We start from the raw sequence: 21,513 nt of genomic DNA, 5'->3' as shown, positions 1-21,513 counted from the left end.
TTTCATTAGTCATACATACTACTTCTTACATCGCTTAGATGTTGATCGTTTAATGAATTTTTAAGTTTAAAACTTTGGCGTTATGTGTATAATATATGATGTAATGAAACTTTTGCTCTCATATTTTGCTGTCGTGGTGCAGACAATTTCAAATTTCTCACGAGCGAAAAGAATATTGCCGCACATACACTAAATCAGGCAAGATGTCTTGCTCTATCCATTTTGAAGGGATCGAAAATATGAACGAAAGCATGAAATAAATCGAAACTAGAGATAGTATGTTATATGAGAGCTGATAAACTGAAGATGAATATGATTTCCTTCTGATTTGTCTTAATTTTGTAGTGGGTAGTGTAACAAGGTTATTCATTTACAAGATTTAAAGTCAAATATTAAATACTACATACAATGCCCTCAAATGATTACCTACAAATGTAATTCATTCTATAGGATTGAGAAAGATGTTGACTGACATGTAAATCTGAACGGAGTTTTCGTTAGTTGCTTATGCTGTAACTATACTGTCATGACCATTTTTTGTAGAGAATAGTGGCACGAAGACCCAGTACTACTTAATAAAGACACCATTAAAACCACTTTTATTTGTCGGCTTAAAGACTCCTTTTTGTAAGTACGTATGATATGCATGGTTTCCTACAACCTTTAGACACCTAGTATGATAGCAGTATTATTTTACTCAAGTGAATATTCTCGTGTGGAGTTCAGAAGAAAGTATTACTCATTTTTTAGGTCTAAATATAAACTATTGTTGTCGTGAATCATCAGCGTCAGTGTAAAATGCTTCCTATCTGAATTATATCCCTCCATCACTTATTTAAAGTGTTTTCGTTGGTATTATTGTACTGATACCCAATAGTTATTGATCCTGTCCATGTCTGGAAACAGTGTTAAGAATTACTCCCATGGGTATCCCGGGAGAACATTTTAAGTCTTTCAAACCTACTGTATTTTCCAATTGACCAAACAAATCAGTGATAATACGACGTCTAGAAAATGCATCCTTAAGATGAAGAAGCCTTGTGACTGTTTGAGTGGAATGTGCCATACCTTTGCCAAAAATATTCAAGAGATTTGGAGTAAATTTTATTGACACCATTTCGTCCATCTCTTCAATCAAGGAATCCATTGGAACCCACATGAGGTTTTTTCTGTCTCAATGGTAATATTTATAAAGCTTTATAGAAGGGTGTGATGGTTGACGGGTTCAATGAATTACTGTCGTAATTTACCATCAATGACAAAACCGATTAAATAAATTACCAGAATAAACCACTTTACGAGTTATAGCAAAAAGAGAGACATCAGTATCATGGTGCGCCGTCGGTGAACATTCTAACACACAATATGCAATATCGTTTAGTGCATTTGCATATGGCAAAAAGCTGTCAGGATACAAAGCAGGATACAATTAACAAGATAAGAGTGCGATAAAAATGAATAATATAAAAGGGCCAAAGCGATAGAAAGAGCTTTTTAGCTCCTTTGTCAGCGATGCGGAGCTTATTTAATCAGTGGATGTATGTTGTTTTCCGTCGTTCAGAGTCCATCAACTTTTTACATTCAAAGCTTTTTATAAACGACCTCAAAATCCGATTCATTTAAAGGCCTCCAGGGGACGATCTTAATCAGATTAGTTCAAATTTTGTGATGAAATATACAAATTTCTATATTCTTTGGCTAATTTTGCTATTTTTGTCAAAAATCTTCTTCTTCTTAACGGCTGGTCCGAGAGCTTAAATATTAGGTATACAGGTTCCTAGCAATGACCTTATTCAGATTCTTCAAATTGTGAGGACATATGCAAATTTGTATTTTGAAGGCAGTTTTTGTCATGATTGGTAAAATAATTGTTACAACTTTTTTTTGGTTTAAAACTGCTAGTCAAACAGCTTTGACGTTTTGGATATGTGTTTGGTCACTTTTTCCCTCAAAACCCCGCTTGTCTGATACCTTTGATATTTGATGTACGGATTCCTAGAGATTATCTTAATGTTTTACATTGAATTATGATGAAATATGGAATTTCTTATTTTGTGGGCAACTTTTACTGTTTTTGATCTGAAAAATAGTTTCTAAAAAGTACTCTTCTGATAGCTTAGATATTTGGTAGATATGTTCCTAAACAAGATCTGGCTTAATATTTAGGCATTTTTACGAGAAATTTGGTCGATAAAGTCGATATCGTTTTCAAGCGTTCGTATGGCATCAAGTAGCCCTGGGTTCCAGAGGCGCAGGCGCAGAGTTCGAGGTCGCGTTTGTGTACTGTGACGCTTCTATGGCCTCTCATATGTGAGAGGCCATAGAAGTGTCACAGTACACAAACGCGGCCTCAAACTCCGCACCTCCGGAACCCAGGGCTAGGCAGCAACGAGTTAAAATGCTAACATATCACGAGAATACGATGTGATACCCCGGGGGCGATACCAACCAAACTTTGTGTAATAAGTCCATTTTATCATACATTCTATGCCTCTATTGCCATTCTCCTATTGTTTAGGTAGTACTGATATGAACCCTTATTAAAATAGAAACAACACGATTGGAACTAATTTGGGATAATTGGATGGTGAAGTTATGTCTTTAAAATCTGCAAGTGTTATCTCATCTGCGTTTCTTTTGATATTACACACTTGTTAATATGCGATATTGCAACATTCAGCTATATGGCACCTAACACTTGAGAAATTTGCAAAATATGAAAATCCAATCGTGTTAAACATATTTTCACTATAACTGGAACTGCTCGCAGCTAGGTGTGGCGTTAGTATGTTCAAATAACTGAGCGAACAGAATACGTCACACTCTAAAACATCACTTGTACCTCAGTACAACTTAAAATTTTATAATTTGTTTCAATTTTGGCTTACGTGTTAACACACGAGAGCTAATGTAGCAGCGATATCTGTGTATCTGTCTGTCTGTCTGTCTGTCGGCGCGATATTTCGAGACCAGCTTATCGGATCAGAATCAAATTTGATTCGTAGATTGTGTCTGAGAAGGGCAAGCACTGATTAGTTTTTTGTGCTTGTGGCTTGAATATTTTTAAGGGTATGTAGGGGGATCTGAATAAAATATGATTTCAATTCCGATTCCTCCAGCCACCCCCCTTTAACATTTTTTGAACGTAGCCTTACACGACAGGAAGTGAAATGACATCAAATGCTAAATCAGCAACTTGTGTTGGGGCAATTCAATAACCTTTCTGTGGTATATTCACCCTATATACATTAACAAGTGTTAAGTGATGGAAGCCACCAGGATGAGACACTATCTCTAGTATCCAATAGTAACCATTGACGTGTAGTTTACTTATGAGATTATGTTAATAAAGCAGAATCCTAGTTAATGGCTACACTGTGCGAGTCGTGTGTCTTTTGCTCTAATCAAAAGTGCACTATAACACAACATTATTGGCGACGAGGATGCTCTTTTGATCCACCAGTGTGTGATAGAAGACACCCTGCACAGCCTGAGTGAAGTTGACCTCTGAGTAACCAAGTCCTGCAAAGTTTCAACTGGAAGACGGTAAAAAGTTGCCTTCGGTCGAACTTGAGCCGCACCCTGTTGAACAAAGGTCAGCAAGGTTACTTGGTGGTCTATATGGGTGATACAGAACAAAACTCTGTAGTCACCAATCAGCCATCAACACCGGGTCGAAGTATTTCTCCTGCTCCCCCACCAGCCCGAATGGAAAGACCATCTTCAGAACGCTTGGGACGCATAGATGCATTTGATGACAGTTTAGAAACATGGTCAGCTTATGCAAGGAGGCTCACCCACTATTTCAATGCCAATCAGGTACCAGAAGACAGGAAAATTTCGTGTCTATTATCGTTATTGGGACCAACGGTGTATGTTACGTTAGAAAATTTGATATTTCCAGAATTGCCAACATCAAAGCAATTCGAGGAAATTGTTGAGATTCTTGAAAATCACTATGAACAGAAGCCATTGTTGGTGCATGAAAGATTCACATTTTGGTATAGAAATCAAAAAGAAAGCGAATCCATTAAGGCATACGCATGTGAACTGCGGAGACTATCAAAAACCTGCAAGGTTGGTACATTTTTGGACCAAGCCCTCCGTGATGAGTTGGTTTGCGGTCTACGTACATTCTCTATTCAGAAGAGATTACTGCAGGAAGATGACATATCTTTCGAGAAGGCTATGCAAATTGCCATCTCCATGGAGTCAGCTGATAAGAAGCAGCCCGACTTGAAGAAGCGCTTGCAAGACCTCAAAGTCAATAAGGTCAGTAATCCCCAAGAAAAGACAAAACCTTGCTATCGGTGCGGTAAGAAAAGCCATAAGCCAGCTGACTGCAGATTCAAAGATGCCGAGTGTCACAACTGTAAGAAAACTGGACACATTCAAAGTGCTTGCCGTTCTAAACAAGGGAAGGGAGAAAGCAAAAAGAAATTCCAGAAAAGCAAAAGCAAGAAGGTGCATGCTTTAGAAGAAGACAGTAGTGACAGCGACTTTGTTTCAAGCCTCACAAGTGTTAAGACTTTAAACAAACAAGGCAGTCAACCTGCAAGAGTAACACCACGAGTAAATGGAAAACTCATTAACATGGAAAGAGACACCGGATCCCCAATCTCTCTCTTGTCAAAAGATGACTATGACAAGTATTTCAAAGGAGCAAAGCTGAAAGATGCCGAGGTAAACATGAGAGCCATTACAGGGCACAAGCTAGGCATTATGGGTATCTTGGATGTCACGGTTGAATATGAAGACCAGAAGTCTAAATTAGAGCTGTATATCTGCAAGACAAAAAGCAAGCCACTGATGGGAAGAAGCTGGTTATGCAAAATACAGATAAATTGGAAGAAATTAAAGAAATCAACCGCCAAGCAGTGAAAGCAGTTAAAGTTGAAAAGAAGACAACGAAGACAACAACTGATGAAAAGCTGAAAACAATATTAGACAAATACCCACAAGTTTTCAAAGACGGCATCAGAGCTATGAAAGGAATCAAGGCAAAACTACTGATAGAGAAGAAAGCAGTGCCCAAATTCCAGAAAGCCCGCCAAGTACCATACTCTCTACGTCCGAAAGTGGAAAAAGAGTTGGACCGACTTGAAAGTGAAGGTATTTTGTCAAAAGTAAGACACAGTGATTTGGCAACGCCGATTGTACCAGTCCCCAAGAAATCATGTGCAGTACGTATATGTGGAGATTTTAAGACTACAGTCAACCCAGTATTGAAGGTAGATCAGTACCCACTACCACGTATTGAAGATATCTTTGCAGACCTAGCAGGTGGAAAGAAATTCACACGCATCGACTTACGTCAAGCCTATCATCAGATGGAGATGGATGAAGACTCAAAGAAGTATCTCACCATCAATACACACAAAGGGTTATACCGATACAACAGATTAGTGTTTGGTATCGCCTCAGCACCTTCAATATGGCAACGATCCATGGATCAAGTACTGCAAGGAGCTACTCGTACTAAGTGCATCATTGATGACATGATCATAACAGGCAAAAATGACAACGAACATTTAGCCAATATTGAAGAAGTATTGAAACGTCTTCAAGAGCATAACTTACAAGTCAATTTGGAGAAATGCGAATTCTTCAAAGATGAAACCACGTTCTGTTCACATGTCATCGACAAACATGGGCTCCACATGACGAAAGAAAAAGTCCAAGCCATGACAGATGCACCTAAACCGAAGGACGTCAGTCAAGTTCGTTCCTTCCTTGGATTGATAAATTATTATCATCGATTTCTACCAAACCTAGCAATGGTATTGCATCCACTGAACCGACTGTTGGAGAAAAATCAAAAGTTCAAGTGGACTGATGAATGTGATAAAGCTTTCAAGAAAGCCAAGAAACTCATCACATCAGAGAAAGTGCTAGCGCATTATGATCCTAACCTGCCGATCAAAATTGCGTGCGATGCTTCACCATATGGATTAGGAGCAGTGGTCTCCCACACGATGGAAGATGGGCAAGAAAGACCAATATCCTATGCATCAAGATCGCTAACAAAGGCAGAGAAGAATTATTCGCAGATAGAGAAAGAAGCGCTCGCAATAGTATGGGGAGTGAAGAAATTTCACACCTACCTGTATGGTCGAAAATTCACACTACTGACAGACCATCAACCGCTGGTATCGATATCCACCCAGAAAAAGGAATTCCAGCAACAACTGCAGCAAGATTGCAACAATACGCAATATATCTTGCCGGTTTTGATTATGATATTCAATACAAGAATACCAAGAAACACTGCAACACAGACGGTTTATCGAGATTACCCTTAGACACCAATATTGAAGAGAAGGAAGACGCGATCGAAGTGCTACACATCTCGCAATTTGACAGTCTCCCTGTTACAAGCGCTCGTGTTCGAAAAGAGACGCGCCGAGATCCTCTTCTAGCCAGCGTATACAAAGCTACTATGAATGGATGGTCTCATAAGGATCAGAATCTAACTCTGTTCTATAACCGTAGAAGTGAGTTAACTGTATTCAATGGATGTCTAATGTGGGGAATGAGAGTCATCATACCAAGCAAACTGCAGAAAGAAGTTCTAGATGAACTACACAGCGGTCATCAAGGCGTAGTGAAAATGAAAGCCTTGGCAAGAAGCTATGTATGGTGGCCAGGCATCGATAAAGCTATCGAGCAAGTAACCAAACAATGTTCTGGATGTCAACAAAACCAGAGCATGCCAAAGGTCGTACCACTTCACCCATGGGAATGGCCAACATTGCCATGGCAATGCATCCACATAGACTACGCGGTTCCATTCTAAGGACAGTCGTACCTAGTGATCACCGATGCACACTCCAAATGGCCAGAAGTAATTCCTACATCGTCCACTACTGCTGAAAAGACGATAGAAATACTGCGCACCATTTTTGCAAGATATGGTATCCCAGAAGTTTTGGTAAGCGACAACGGCCCACAATTTGTTTCAGATGAGTTTGAAACATTCATGAAGAATAACGGCATCAAACACATCACCTCTGCGCCATACCACCCTTCCACGAATGGATTTGCAGAACGATCTGTACAATCCTTCAAGAAAGCGTTACGCGCCATGAAGGGAGAGAAAGGAACAGTGCAGAAGAAATTATCAAAATACCTGATGTCGTACAGAAACACACCACATTCTACCACTGGAGAAACACCAGCGATGTTATTCTTTGGTAGAAGAATGCGCACACGACTAGATCTCCTGAAACCAGATCTATGCCGCGATGTGCAAGAAAAACAACTAGATCAAGCAGCCACCAGACAGACTGCACATGATCGTCAACTTGACATTGGAGAAAGAGTTTCCGTCAGAAATTATCGCGGAAATAAGAAATGGATACCTGGAATAGTCACTGAGAACACTGGACCAGTATCCTACAAAGTTCAAACATCTCCAGATGACGTCAGACGTTGCCACATCGATCAACTCCATCGATCACAAGTTCCCATGGCAACATACCAGGACAAGGATGTCCAGGATGAGGTCATTACCTCTGCTGCAGCCGCCAACCCAGTAACATCGGGGGAAATGACAGATGCATCTGAAACACCTACAACTTCGGCGCCAGTATTGAATACAGCACCAGCCAACATAACATCAGGAAGTGCTACCGTGAATAAGGATCCAGCAACAATTGTGTCACCACCACCTAAACCAATGAAAAGAAGATATCCCGTACGGAATAGAAAATCACCAGATTTGTAGATTGTAGATTTGTAGATTTGTAGTTTGCAAAACAAAAGTGATTGTACTGTGACAAGGGCAGAATAACCCCTAACAATCACTGAGGCAGCGAGTAGTCTACCTCAAAGCCTCATATTTCGGCATGGTAGATTGCATTTTATTTTAGTTAGGAATTAACTGAACTCATATGAACTCTACGTCATGAACTCCGAACTCTGACCGGACATATAAACTTAGTGGGGAGGAATGTAGTATATTCACCTATATACATTAACAAGTGTTAAGTGATGGAAGCCACCAGAATGAGACACTATCTCTAGTATCCAATAGTAACCATTGACGTGTAGTTTACTTATGAGATTATGTTAATAAAGCAGAATCCTAGTTAATGGCTACACTGTGTGAGTCGGGTGTGTCTTTTGCTCTAATCAAAAGTGCACTAAAACACAACACTTTCCATTTTCAGTTGTGCCTGATTATTGACCGAAGAAGTTGTCACGTTTTCTATATAAATATGTCTTAGTTATTTGGGGTTTCATATCGAAGCTTTCCAAAGGGACAAGTGAATCGCTCACACTAACAACTGCAGGGATGGATGCACCTGGCTCACTAAAGACCGTAGACGCAATGAACGACACGAATGCTACACGCAACCAGCACCACACTTGGTCTACTGATGATGTGCCGGGTTATCGGGTAACACAACTCTGCGGTACTGTGGAACTCCTGTTTGCGGTAGGAGCCCTAATCGGTAACACCCTGGTCATCCTGATAGTCATTTTTAAGAAGAAACTGAGAACGTGGATGAACGTGTTTTTGGTAAATCTCAGCATTACAGATATCATAGCAGCACTGTCCCTCTGTCTCCCGATGACCTGTACCTTCTACCGTCGGCAATGGCACTTTGGATCAATGTACTGCCTCATTCATAATTTACTTTATCCTTTTATGATGTCCACCTCGCTGTGGCTGACTGCTTTCATTTCCATCAATCGCTACGTGTTCATTGTCTTTAACACGATATATCAGCGATTGACCAGCGGAATCACTGTGAGTCTTGCTATAGCCTTTGCTTGGGGCACACCTATAGTGTCGTTCTACACGGCGTACCAAGACACTTCGCTGTCTTTTTATGACCCATCTATATTGCGCTGTCGAATGAGTGGGACCCTGTTCACAGTTATGTTCCTTGCATTTACGCCTTCATTTCTTGTCCTTCTGTCGTACACTCTGATCATAGCTTATGTGATGCACAGCAGACGTCGTGTGCGGGTCCATGCCGCCACACAGCCTCAAAGCTCAAATTTAAGTTCAGGTCCATCTCCACAAGAGCTGCGCATGCTATTCACGATATTTGCCGTTTTTGCACTGATACTTCTCTGCTATCTGCCGTATGCTATTATTCTCTTCCTTTCAAGTGTAAGCGAGCGGAGGCAGTTACCGGAGAGTGCCGTCCTGGCCTATCCCTTGATACACATAGGAGGAGCCATAAACCCCTTGCTTTACGGAGCTAATAACAGGCATTTCAAAGAGGCGTACAAAGAATTACTAACGGGCAGACTAATACGTTGCTCATACTTGTGGTCAAAGAACCAAGTGGTGCCAACGCAGGGGATAGATTTGAGAATTGCTCGCTACAACGTTGATAATGATACTTTGCCCGATACGAACAATAATACTAAGGGAGCGGTTCAGTTTTTACGGCCTGGGGAGGGGCCGGCAAAATCTTGTCGCCGGTGTTCAAAAAAATATAGACCCCCCTGCATTTTTTGTGAAAAAATGATGAACCCCCCCCCTTTGTCAGACGAAAAAAATTGATGAACCCCCCCCCCCCCCCTGAAAAATAACCAAAACCCATATGTCAAATTTACCCGCATGGTTTGGATTTGAACTCCGGTACGCGGCACACTTTATTCGATGCCAGTGCACAAACTTCTCAGCCACATCCATTGAAACGTCTGTTAATTAGGACGACTGTAAGGCAATTTTTACTTCATTTCCATAGACAACTCATGTCCATGGACATTGTATAAAGTAAACTTTATCGGAGTGGTTCGCCAAAGGCAGCCCTCCGGTTAAGAGGGTCATGGGCCATTACGTAAAGTCAATTTTATTCTAGTGGGCCACCAAAGGTGGCACGCCGGTAAAGAGGGTCGATCATGGCTATTGCATAAAGTAGACTTTACTGGACAGGGCTGCTGAAGGCGCGCGGCCATTACCATTATTCAGTGCGTGATCCCAGGGGTCCCTAAAAATGTTTCTAATACAAGCCGCGGCTTCAATTGGGAATTTTACGGTAAGATTACCGTGGGGTATTACATAAAGTCAATTTATTGTAGTGGGCCGCCGGAGGCGGCCTGCCGGTAAAGAGGGTCAATCATGGCCATTGCATGAAGTAAACCTAATTGGAGTGGGCTGCCAAAGGCGTCTGCCCATGAAGAGGGTCATGGGTAATACATAATGTATATTATTGTAGTGGGCCGCCGAAGGCGGCCCGCCGGTAAAGAGGGTCAATCATGGCCATTGCATGAAGTAAACCTAATTGGAGTGGGCCACCAAAGGCGTCTGCCTGTTAAGAGGGTCATGGTAATACATAATGTATATTTATTGTAGTGGGCCGCCGAAGGCGGCCCGCCGGTAAAGAGGGTCGATCATGGCCATGGCATAAAGTGAACCTTATTGTTGGTATTATGTTTTTGAAAATGTGGTGACCCCCCCTTTCCTACCAGTGAAAAAGCGATGACCCCCCCTTTGCGGATTCCAAAATTATGATGACCCCCCCCTGGATTTTGCCGGCCCCCCCGGCCGTAAAAACTGAACGGTACCTAACGTGTAAATGAACAAACATTTTGACTGCGGACTGCAAAAGTCATATGTTCGAGAGGTTGGCCACGAACATCGGAACATGAAGAGCACCAAAATGAACGAAACTGTACCCAGTCCGAACCAAATACTCAATCTTTGTGTTGTGTTGCAATTATATTCCAAATGTATTCATAATTGTGTAATAATAAGTCTGTTTGATCAACATGTTTGCAAAGTACCGAAGAGAATACTTCACAACGTTTCGCAGCAAATTTTACGAAATTGAGACAGGATGATATGAATAGAACGATACTAAGTTAGATTGTAATTCGTGTATTGTTATAGTTCGTTTGCTTTGTATAGACCATTGTAATATTCGAATAATTTTTTATTCCTAAATTTATAACAGACTTGCATTGACAGATTTGTAAAGTAGCAAAGTTATTAAACATTTTCAAGGATTCATATTGTATGACATATATGTTTAACTTGCTATCGTTGGTACCTTTTGGTCAACAATGAAATTTGCAGCTACTAGTAAAACGTAGTGACGATATTCTATTTAAGACAAATTTTTCAGCTTAGTCGCTCTGTCAGTTTGTTTCTGTACTACTGATCAACTCTTTCCCATTCTGTGAATTCACAACATTTATGTTTCGAGGCACCTTACAATTTATTTGGATTGGATGATTATCCAAAGGAAACATTTTGTTCATCCCACTTTTTGATCTTCGTTGTATCAACCTTTTATAGGAAGATATCCTGTTTCTAAGACTGTTTTCTCTCCATTAGCTGTTTATCCCCCAATTTCTGCAAATAGGTTCTCAATAACAACTAGAAGGAATTATGTGGTGTCAAACTATGACTGTTAAAGGATTAAAGATAAAAAACAGCCATGATCAGAGCTACAACCAAATTATCAGTGACTTCTCTATCATCAAAACTTTACCTATTTCAGTCATTGAAGCGGAATAAGTGCAGAATGAAAATAATCTAGCCTGGTTTTCATCATTACGACATTTTCATTAGTCATACATACTACTTCTCATATCACTTAAGATGATGTTGATCGTTTAATGGATTTTTAAGTTTAAAACTTTGGCGTTATGTGTATGCGTTGAAAGTTTTGCTCTCATATTTTGCTGTCATGGTGCAGACAATTTCAAATTTCTCACGAGCGAGAAGAATATTGCCGCACATACACTAAATCTTGCAAGATGTCTTGCTCTATCCATTTTGAACGGATCGAGGATATGATCGAAAGCATGAAATTAATCGAAACTAGAGATTTAGCTTATTATCTGAGAGCTGATAAACTGAAGATGAATATGATTTCCTTCTGATTTGTCTTAATTTTGTAGTGGGTAGTGTAACAAGGTTATTCATTTACATGATTTAAAGTCAAACATTAAATACTACATTCAATGCCTTCAAATAATTACCTGCAAATGTCATTCATTCTATAGGATTGAGAAAGATGTTGACTTACATAAATCTGAACGGAGTTTTCGTTTGTTCCTTATACTGTCATTATGCTGTCATGACCACTTTGTAGAGAATAGTGGCACGAAGACCCAATATTACGAATAAAGACACCATTAAAACCACTTTTATTTGTCAGCTTAAAGACTCCTTTTTGTAAGTATGTATGAAATGCATGGTTTCCTACAACCTTTAGACACCCAGTATGATAGCAGTATTAATTTACTCAAGTAAATATGCTCGTGTGGCCGTAATATAAACTATTGTTATCATGGATCATCAGCGCCATTATTAAATGCTTCCTATCTGAATTCTATTCCTCCATCACTTTTTCAAAGTGTTTTCGTTGGTATCATTGTGTTCAATTCAATAGTTATTAACCTGTCCATATCTGGAAACAGTGTTAAGAGTTAGTGTCATGAATATCTGGGGGAGAACATTTAAAGTCCTTCAAACCACCTTTATTTTTCTATCGACCAGAAAATAAATCAGTCATGGCACGACGCCTAGAAAATGCATCCTTAAGATGAAGAAGCCTTGTGACTATTTGAATGGAATGCGCCATACCTTTGCGCCATACCTTTGGCAACACATTCAAGAGATAAACCACTTTTGCGAGTGTTTCCGCGTTCAGTGATCATTTAACACACAGCATGCAATATCGTTTAGTGCATTGTTCGACATAGTTTTTCTCTCACAACCGGCTTGTCTGATACCTTCGATATCTGATATATGGGTTCCTTGGGATTATCAAAATTTGATACAGTGAAATTATGATTAAAACTGCAATTTTATATTTTGGGGCAATTTTAGCTGTTTGTGATTGAAAAAAAGTTTCTCAAAAGTACTCGTCAGTGTCTGATAGCGTAGATATTTGGTAGATATGTTCCAAGGGATGATCTTTATGTGATATGTTCATATTGTGATGAAATCTTCTATTGTGTATTTTTGCAGCAATTTTTGCCATTTCTGGTCATGCAGTCATGAGGTGATCTATCAAACAGTTTTACCTTCTTCATCAACACATGAGTCACAAATAGTTATTTTCTACGAACACAGCAGGGCTCTATCGGCCGCTTAGTCGCTTGTAGTAAAAGTACCATAATTTGACGTTAATATCAACATCAACTGTACCTCCATACATATCGCAAGTTGTGCAGTTTTGCTACAAGCAACCAATCTTTAAACTGAGTTTTAGAGACTCATAAAGTTTTAGAAATATCCATCCAAGGACACTTTATCAGTAGAGCCTTTCGATTCGATGGAACCACCTCGATTCAACATCCGTCCTAGCTCAAATAATTGTAGCGTACGGTCCGTAGGCTACAATTATTACAGCTACATCAACTTTCACATTCGATGCATGGTCCATTAATTATTTTTAGCCGGAAGCGAAAACATGCAGATATCTCTGATATATGTCTGATATATCAAACCGAAGGCGCCGAAAAATGCAACTGAATGATGAAATTTGTGGCTGGCATGATGCATTTTAGGCAAGTATGAGCCCGTGTTGAAATTCAAAAACACACTGACCCCCATTGGGTATTTCAAAAACATGGTGACTTCCCCATCACCAATGTCAAAAACCCCTCCATGTATCTACCACCCCAAAAGCCGAAGAAACTGACCAGTCCCTTATGCTAATAATGAAGCTGCTCCAGACGATAAAACAGGCTGAGAATATTTCGTTTGAAAATGTGATGGACTGGATTCTCGAATAAACAGCAAACATCTTTATGTTGTTAAGTTTATCAGAAATTTACATTATAATTGAACAGGAAAATTGAAGAGCTTTCCGTAGTTCGTGTCTTTTAGGGAGCATTCGTTTTTTTACGGGGAGGGGGGTCAGTTGAATTTGAGCGACAAATGAAATGTAAAATGCGTCCCCCTCCAAATTAAATTTCTAAAATTTGACCCCCCAATTCATCAATTGTAAAATGTGACACCCCCCCCCTCAAAAAACATTATCAGATTTGATATATTAACCCTTCGCACCCTATTGCCCTGGGCTAAAAAATTAGGCCCTTCAAAAGTGTTTGCAAGAAAAAGAGTTACACACCCCAATTTTCATGCACAAAAAACAGCGACCCTCCCCAGATGTCACAGTCCGTGACTTATAATGTTCGTCGAATTTTATTGGTCAACAACAACAACAACAACATCAACAACAACAACACATGAAAAACAATACAAACAACAATAACAACCAGATGTCTGGTTCCCTATGATATGAGTGGAACGCGCACGATTGTTGAAATAAAATTGCTACAAACCCTTGAAAATTTGCATATCACACCTAAAAATAGAACGTCCCAGCGCGTCGCACGTCTCCAGTATTCGGGACTCCGCGTACTATACAAAATACGGAAAGTTATTGGACGGTCAAACTCCTATAGGTTACGGCAGTAGGTGTATAATAATGATAATTATCATAATATACATCTTAACAAAATTCCCACAGATATGACAACATCTTCTGCTCAGCATTTTGTCACCATTTAATATCAATTCCTGGATTTCCTGCCATACCAATACATAATAACATGCACAACGTAGCTAATGGTGTTATTGGTGGTGTAGATTCTCGTATTATAACACAGACAATCAGAGACACAATGACTCAAACTCAAACTGTCATGGAATTACTGCCACCGTGTTACACAAACATCACACCAGACACATTTGATGAAATGTTGGAGCATTTCAAACTGTATAAGGAAAACCAATTCAGGATGATGCATTCACTCAAACAGTCATATCTAGTTGATCTCCTTGAAATGCCACTGCATTGCTTAGAAAATTACTTACATGTTATCAACCATCCTTGACACAATTCCTGCTTTCAAGTTGTATTCAACAAAGTATGCTGTAGTGATGATAGCTGATAGGCCAGGATGGTTTTTCACTAAGAAGTTGCAGGCTCAAGGTAAGATTGGTGCAAACATCATACCACGACAGGGACCATTGCATGTTAACTTTAACATTGATGAAGATCATGTCATGATGTGCTGGTCAATGTATGCCCCTCTCTATACAAGAAGGTGTTTGGACGAGAGCTTCCTCAGAAACCCAAACCATGGAGCACACCATCAATGTACCAAAGTCCAGAACTTAATTTCTACAGTTACCTGGGTTTATTGGATGCTGTCCATGATTAAACCTTTGTGCAGTGTAATATTTTCCCACCAAAATATTAGTGCAACATTTTACCAATTTTATGAATTTTTCTGTAACTTTTTTGATAATTTTGAACCAAATGTACATCGACTTTCATTAGCTACTAATTTTTATCAAAATTTTGGCAAAAATCTCAAAAAAATTGACAAGGTATGTTTTATAAAGATGACAAAATTGACTTTGGCACTCAGAGGGTTAATGCACCCAGGAGCTACCCACTGGGCACATCATATCAAAACAACTCCAAGATATTCTGCAACAGTTACAATAAGCAGATTGTGAGGTTTCGATATCATAACAGAATGCGAATCTTCGGTCAGCCCATGCATTAAATGCCGTTCACTTGGGACAACCCTACTTGACAGTAATTACACCAATCACAGACAAGAAGAGTTTACAATCCAAACAGGGGTCACAGCTTCCAAAAACAGTTTATCGAGCAGGGCTAAGTCATCAGTTTGATTTTTTTCTTTGCAAACTGTACGGGTGTGTTCACTTTAAAAAAGTACTCTTTCAATTTTTACCCAACTCTCCAAACCGTGCATGAGTATAAAGTGGTCCCGTAGGTCAAATAGATAATGAAATATCACGAGGTAATTTTGAATTTTTCACTGGTTTAGAGTTGTACCCATGCATGCAATGAATTGACACTGCCAATATCATATGCGAAAGGCATGATAAAATGCTGATGAGGCATCTAGTACCTCACTGTAGAAACCCATCATGCTTATAGACATAGTCGACTGAAAGAGTAAAGGTTGTTGATTTTAATAGTTGCTAAAGAGAATTTCACATTAATCATTGTTATAAGTAACCAAGGGAGTAGTTAAAGTTTTAGGCAGTTTAAGTATACTTAAAGTATACTTAGCTAGCTCAAGACCTATTTTAGTTTTGGTTATATGAATGGATGGATGGATGGATGTGTGCAAGCATGCGTGAATGCATCTATCTATTTATCGATATACATATCTACCTATCTACATATCTCTCTCTATATGTATCTATCTATGACCGTATGTAATTGTGTAATTAACAATGGCATGTTTTATTTTCATGAAATCTCGAGTAAATTGTGTTTGCTAGCTGGATTAACTTTTAGATACAAGTGTTAGTAAACTTGCCAAACATCAACATCTGTTATATAGTTTTCACTCAAAAAGTTTAGATTTATATAGTTAGTTAGTTATTTAGTTAGTTAGTTAGTTAGTAGTAGTTAGTTATTTATTATTGTGACATGAGGTCAAATCACACATTCTTTGCAACAAACGTAGCAATGTGCATAGGGAACCTTTCAGCCAAATGGACTTATATGTCACTTTTAAAACAAAAACAGAGGGTAAAAAGGTAAAAAAAATGCTCCCTCATCAATCTTCCAGACCACCCCTAGGATATCAAATGGTACACCCTAACGATGTTCATGTTTCATTGTCATCTCGTTTTGAATAATCTCAATTCATTATGCATGTTCTTTGAACATGTAAATGATAGCATCTATGTCCGACGGCAGTCACTCAAGGCCTGACTGTAGAAAATAGAAATGACTTTGCTTGAAAGCCTCCATCTCATAATGGCTGGGTGACCGTTAAACTTTATACAGAGAGAAGGAAGGATACCATGCTGCTGAAGTTAATGCAGGCATATCAATCTACAAAGTAATCTTGTGACAAGAATCGTCATCTTTGGCACTGACACTTTATAATATTCAAGAGGTACAAGGAAACGTGCCCCTGATTTCTTTTTAGCTCTTTCACCAATGATTTTGATTTTTAACAATGTGTTGATTTCATTGGAGCTAGGGCTGCGTTCACAAAAACGGTGAGAGGGGCTGGAGGAATTCTTGGGGTATTCGAGGGGGGACTTGAGAGTTTTGCTTTGCCTACAGGGGGAGACCTGAAAACATTTTTGTCCAAAACATTTTGATGTCATCAACTGGTTCCAATGTTGGTAATACTTAAACAAAATCTAGAACCATTTTGTCGCACTTTAAGACGTTAATCTCGAATAAATCTAAAAAAAATATATATTGACTCCATAAAAACGACAAGTTGGCCTTGTAACAAGGCACAAGCTACAACTGTTGAGTTTCTTTTAAATATTTCTATGCTATGAATCAAATACAGTTTATTGGTGTCTCTTAACAGAGTGCTGAAACATATCAGTTTGTCAACGACGCCTATATATCTAAATAGTGGTGATAATGGAATTAGACTCCAGACTGAAGATCTTATCAATGATACAAATGCACGGTAAACATACACAGGTTGTGTTGGTAAGCTGAATACTGGACAGTTCAACATGCTGGACAGTTGAACATGTTGTATAAAGTGTACAAAAATATTGTCAAAATACAAAGTTCACAGCGCTCCTGCGTACGGGAAGTGTAACTACCACTGCATACTGGCAGTGACAGTGACACACGTAGCGCTGACTCTGATGTAGTTAAAGAAGAGTTTGGGTCATAGGACGTTCAATTGACAATAAAACATACATGTGCACAAATTTAATCAGGCCAGAGAGCAACATATGAAAGACTACAAGACTTAACAGTTACCAGAGATTTTCGAATTCTTGCATATGGGAATAATCAAATATTAGAGAATCTAGATGGGGCACCATGCTTGATTTTCTACAAAAGTACGATGAAAAGTCATTGTTTTTCTCGAAAATCACTTTAAATAAATATATAAACCCATTCATTTCAAGTTCATGCAGTGCAAGAAATTTACAAATCTCATAGCACAATAATGCAAAGGTGAAACTTTGAAAAATAAATACTCGAATTTAAATGGGAAAATGTGTGACTAAATGAAAGCATTCATTTTTTTTTAAATTGCCATTATTACATCCAAAATTTCTGAGATTAAAACGTTTATTTGATGGAATATTCTAACCTTCTAGTATTGCCAATTTGTGAAACATAAGTAGCATCTAAGTACTATATGTCAAGTACTTTTGGAACAATATGTTTTCGGTATGTCACTGTGTCAAGTTTTTCGCAATTGGCAAATGTAGCCAGGAATTCACAATTTGCATACCCTTTCATGATTGTCATTTTGTGTGCTTTCAGCCAGGCGCAATTGACCTGGCCAGAGTTAGATAAACTCAAGTCGGCCTAGACTGATAAATCAAAAAATTCCACTGATGCATTTAAAATGAGTCATTTTAATAAATTGCCTTATGGCTCTACAACAAGCTGATAAGAGGTAGTGTCGAACATTTGCGAGCAGAACTACGCAATACATTTTTACTTGGCATACATTGCTACATTCCTAATAAAAAATACGGCTATATGATAATTTTGGGGAGGGGACTTGAAAAATTTTGATCATATTGACGGGGGACCAGAATATTTTTAGGGTATTGAGAAGATCTGAAAAAAATAGGATTTCAACTCCGATTTTGCCAGCTCCCCCCTCCCCCAACATTTTTATGAACGTAGCCTTGCACAACAGTGAAAGTGAAATAACTTCAAATGCTAAATCAGCTGCTTGTGTTGAGTCAGTTCAATAACCTTTCCATTTTCAGTTGTCCCTGATTTTTGACCGAAGAAGTTGTCACGTTTCTATATAAATATGTCTTAGTTATTTGGGGTTCATATCGAAGCTTTCCAAAAGGACAAGAGAATCGCTCACACTAACAACTGCAGGGTTGGCTGCACCTGGCTCACTGACTCTAAGACCGTAGGTGCAATGAACGACACGAATACTACACGCAACCAGCACCACACTTGGTCTACTGATGATGTGCCGGGTTATTGGGTAACACAACTCTGCGGTACTGTGGAACTCCTGTTTGCGGTAGGAGCCTTAATCGGTAACACCCTGGTCATCCTGATAGTCATTTTTAAGAAGAAACTGAGAACGTGGATGAACGTGTTTTTGGTAAATCTCAGCATTACAGATATCATAGCAGCACTGTCCCTCTGTCTCCCGATGAGCTATACCTTCTACCGTCGGCAATGGCACTTTGGATCAATGTACTGCCTCATTCACAATTTACTTCATCCTTTCATGATGTCCACCTCGCTCTGGCTGACTGCTTTCATTTCCATCAATCGCTACGTGTTCATTGTCTTTAACACGAGATATCAGCGACTGACCAGCAGCATCACTGTGAGTCTTGCTATAGCCTTTGCTTGGGGCACACCTGTAGTGTTGCTCTACACGGTGTACCAAGACACTTCGCTGTCTTTTTATGACCCGTCTATATTGCGCTGTCGAATGAGAGGGACCCCGTTCATAGTTATGTTCCTTGCATTTGCGCCTACATTTCTTGTCCTTCTGTCGTACATTTTGATCATAGCTTATGTGATGCACAGCAGACGTCGTGTGCAGGCCCACGCTGCCACACAGCCTCAAAGCTCAAATTTAAGTTCAGGTCCATCTCCACAAGAGCTGCGCATGCTATTCACAATATTTGCCGTTTTTGCACTGATACTTCTCTTCTATCTGCCGTATGCCATTATTGTCCTCGTTTCAAGTATAGGCGAGCAGAGGCAGTTACCAGAGAGTGCCGTCCTAGCGTATCCCTTGATACACATAGGAGGAGCCATAAACCCCTTGCTTTACGGAGCTAATAACAGGCATTTCAAAGAGGCGTACAAAGAACTACTAACGGGCAGACTAATACGCTGCTCATACTTGTGGTCAAAGAACCAAGTGGTACCAACGCAGGCGATAGATTTGAGAATTCCTGGCAACAACGCTGTTAATGATAGTTTGCCCGGTACGAACAATAGTGCTAACGTGTAAATGAACAAACTTTTTGACTGCGGACTGCAAAACTCGTATGTTCGAGAGGTTGGCCACGAGCATCGGAACATTAACAGCACCAAAACGAACGAAACTGTACCCAGTTCGAGCCAAATACTTACTATTTGTATTGTGTTGCAATTATTTTCCAAATGTATTCATAACAGTGTAATAAAAAGTCACTTTGCTTAAAATGTTGCAAAGTACTGAAGAGAATACTTCACAAAGTTTCCCAGCAAATCAAACAAAATTGAGATAGGATGATATGAATAGAACGATACTAAGTTAGATCGAAATTCGTGTATTGTTACAGTTCGTTTTCTTTGCATAGACAATTCTAATATTCGAATAATTTCGTATTCCTAAATTAATAGCAGACTTGCATTGACAGAGTTGTAAAGTAGCACAGTTATTAAACATTTTCTAGGATTCATATTGTATGACACATATGTAACCTGCAATTGGTACCTTTTGGTCAACAATAAAATTTGCGGCTACTAGTGTAACGTAGTGATGATATTCTATTTAAGACAAATTCTTCAGCTTAGCCGCTCTGTCAGTTTGTTTCTGTACTACTGATCAACTCTTTCCCATTCTGTGAATTCACAACATTTATGTTTCGAGGCACCTTATAATTTATTTGGATTGGATGATCATCCAAAGGAACACATTGCTTTTCATCTCATTTTTTGATCTCCCTTGTATCATCTTTTTATAGGAAGATTTCCAGTTCTAAGACTGTTTTCCCTCTGTTAGCTGTTTATCCCCCAATGTTCTGTAAATAGGTTCTCAATAACAACTAGTAGAAATGATTGTGCGATAAAGGTTAAACGCAGCCATGATCAGAGCTGCAGCGTAAAATGATCAGTGATTTCTTTACCACCAAATGTTTACCTCTTTCTGTCAATGAAGCGAAATAAGGGCAGAATGAAATAATGTAGCCTGGTTTTCATCATTACCACATTGTCATTAGTCATACATACTACTTCTTACATCGCTTAAGATGCTGATCGATTAATGATATTTAAGTTTAAAACTTTGGGGTTATGTGTATGATAATGATGTAGTAAAATTTTTGCTCTCATATTTTGCTGTTGTGGTGCAGACAATTTCAAATCTCTCACGAACAAAAAGAATATTGCCGCACATTCACTAAATCAGGCAAGATGTCTTGCTCTATCTATGTTGAACGGATCGAAAATATGAACGAAAACATGAAATATATCGAAACTAGAGATTTAGTTTATTATCTGAGAGCTGAAAAATGAAGATGAATATGATTTCCTTCTGATTGTCTCAATGTTGTAGTTGTAATTGTAACAAGGTTATTCATTACATGATTTAAAAGTCAAAATATTATAAATACTACATACAATGCTCTCAAATGATTACCTACAAATGTAATTCATTCTATAGGATTGAGAAAGATGTTGACTGACATGTAAATCTGAACGGAGTTTTCGTTAGTTGCTTGTGCTGTAATTATACTGTCATGACCATTTTTTTTCTAGAGAATAGTGGCACGAAGACCCAATATTACTGAATAAAGACACCATTAAACCACTTTTATTTGTCGGCTTAAAGACTCCT

The 21,513-nt window shown here is 39.0% G+C and overlaps 2 protein-coding genes across 2 annotated transcripts; both read left to right on the top strand.

The window, feature by feature from the left end:
- Positions 1-3,621: 3,621 nt before the first annotated feature.
- LOC139118089 (uncharacterized) lies at positions 3,622-4,881 on the top strand. Its single transcript, XM_070681383.1, has one exon. The coding sequence runs from the start codon at positions 3,622-3,624 to the stop codon at positions 4,879-4,881; it is 1,260 nt and encodes a 419-aa protein (XP_070537484.1).
- Positions 4,882-18,861: 13,980 nt separating this feature from the next.
- LOC139118088 (melatonin receptor type 1B-B-like) lies at positions 18,862-19,923 on the top strand. Its single transcript, XM_070681381.1, has one exon. It carries the CDS (start codon positions 18,862-18,864, stop codon positions 19,921-19,923), a length of 1,062 nt encoding a protein of 353 aa, XP_070537482.1.
- Positions 19,924-21,513: the final 1,590 nt, after the last annotated feature.

This window comes from Ptychodera flava, chromosome 19 (assembly GCF_041260155.1).
Source record: "Ptychodera flava strain L36383 chromosome 19, AS_Pfla_20210202, whole genome shotgun sequence".
NCBI lineage: Eukaryota > Metazoa > Hemichordata > Enteropneusta > Ptychoderidae > Ptychodera > Ptychodera flava.
Note: the sequence above shows the minus strand (reverse complement) of the source record. Positions and strands in the feature narration are given on the sequence as shown.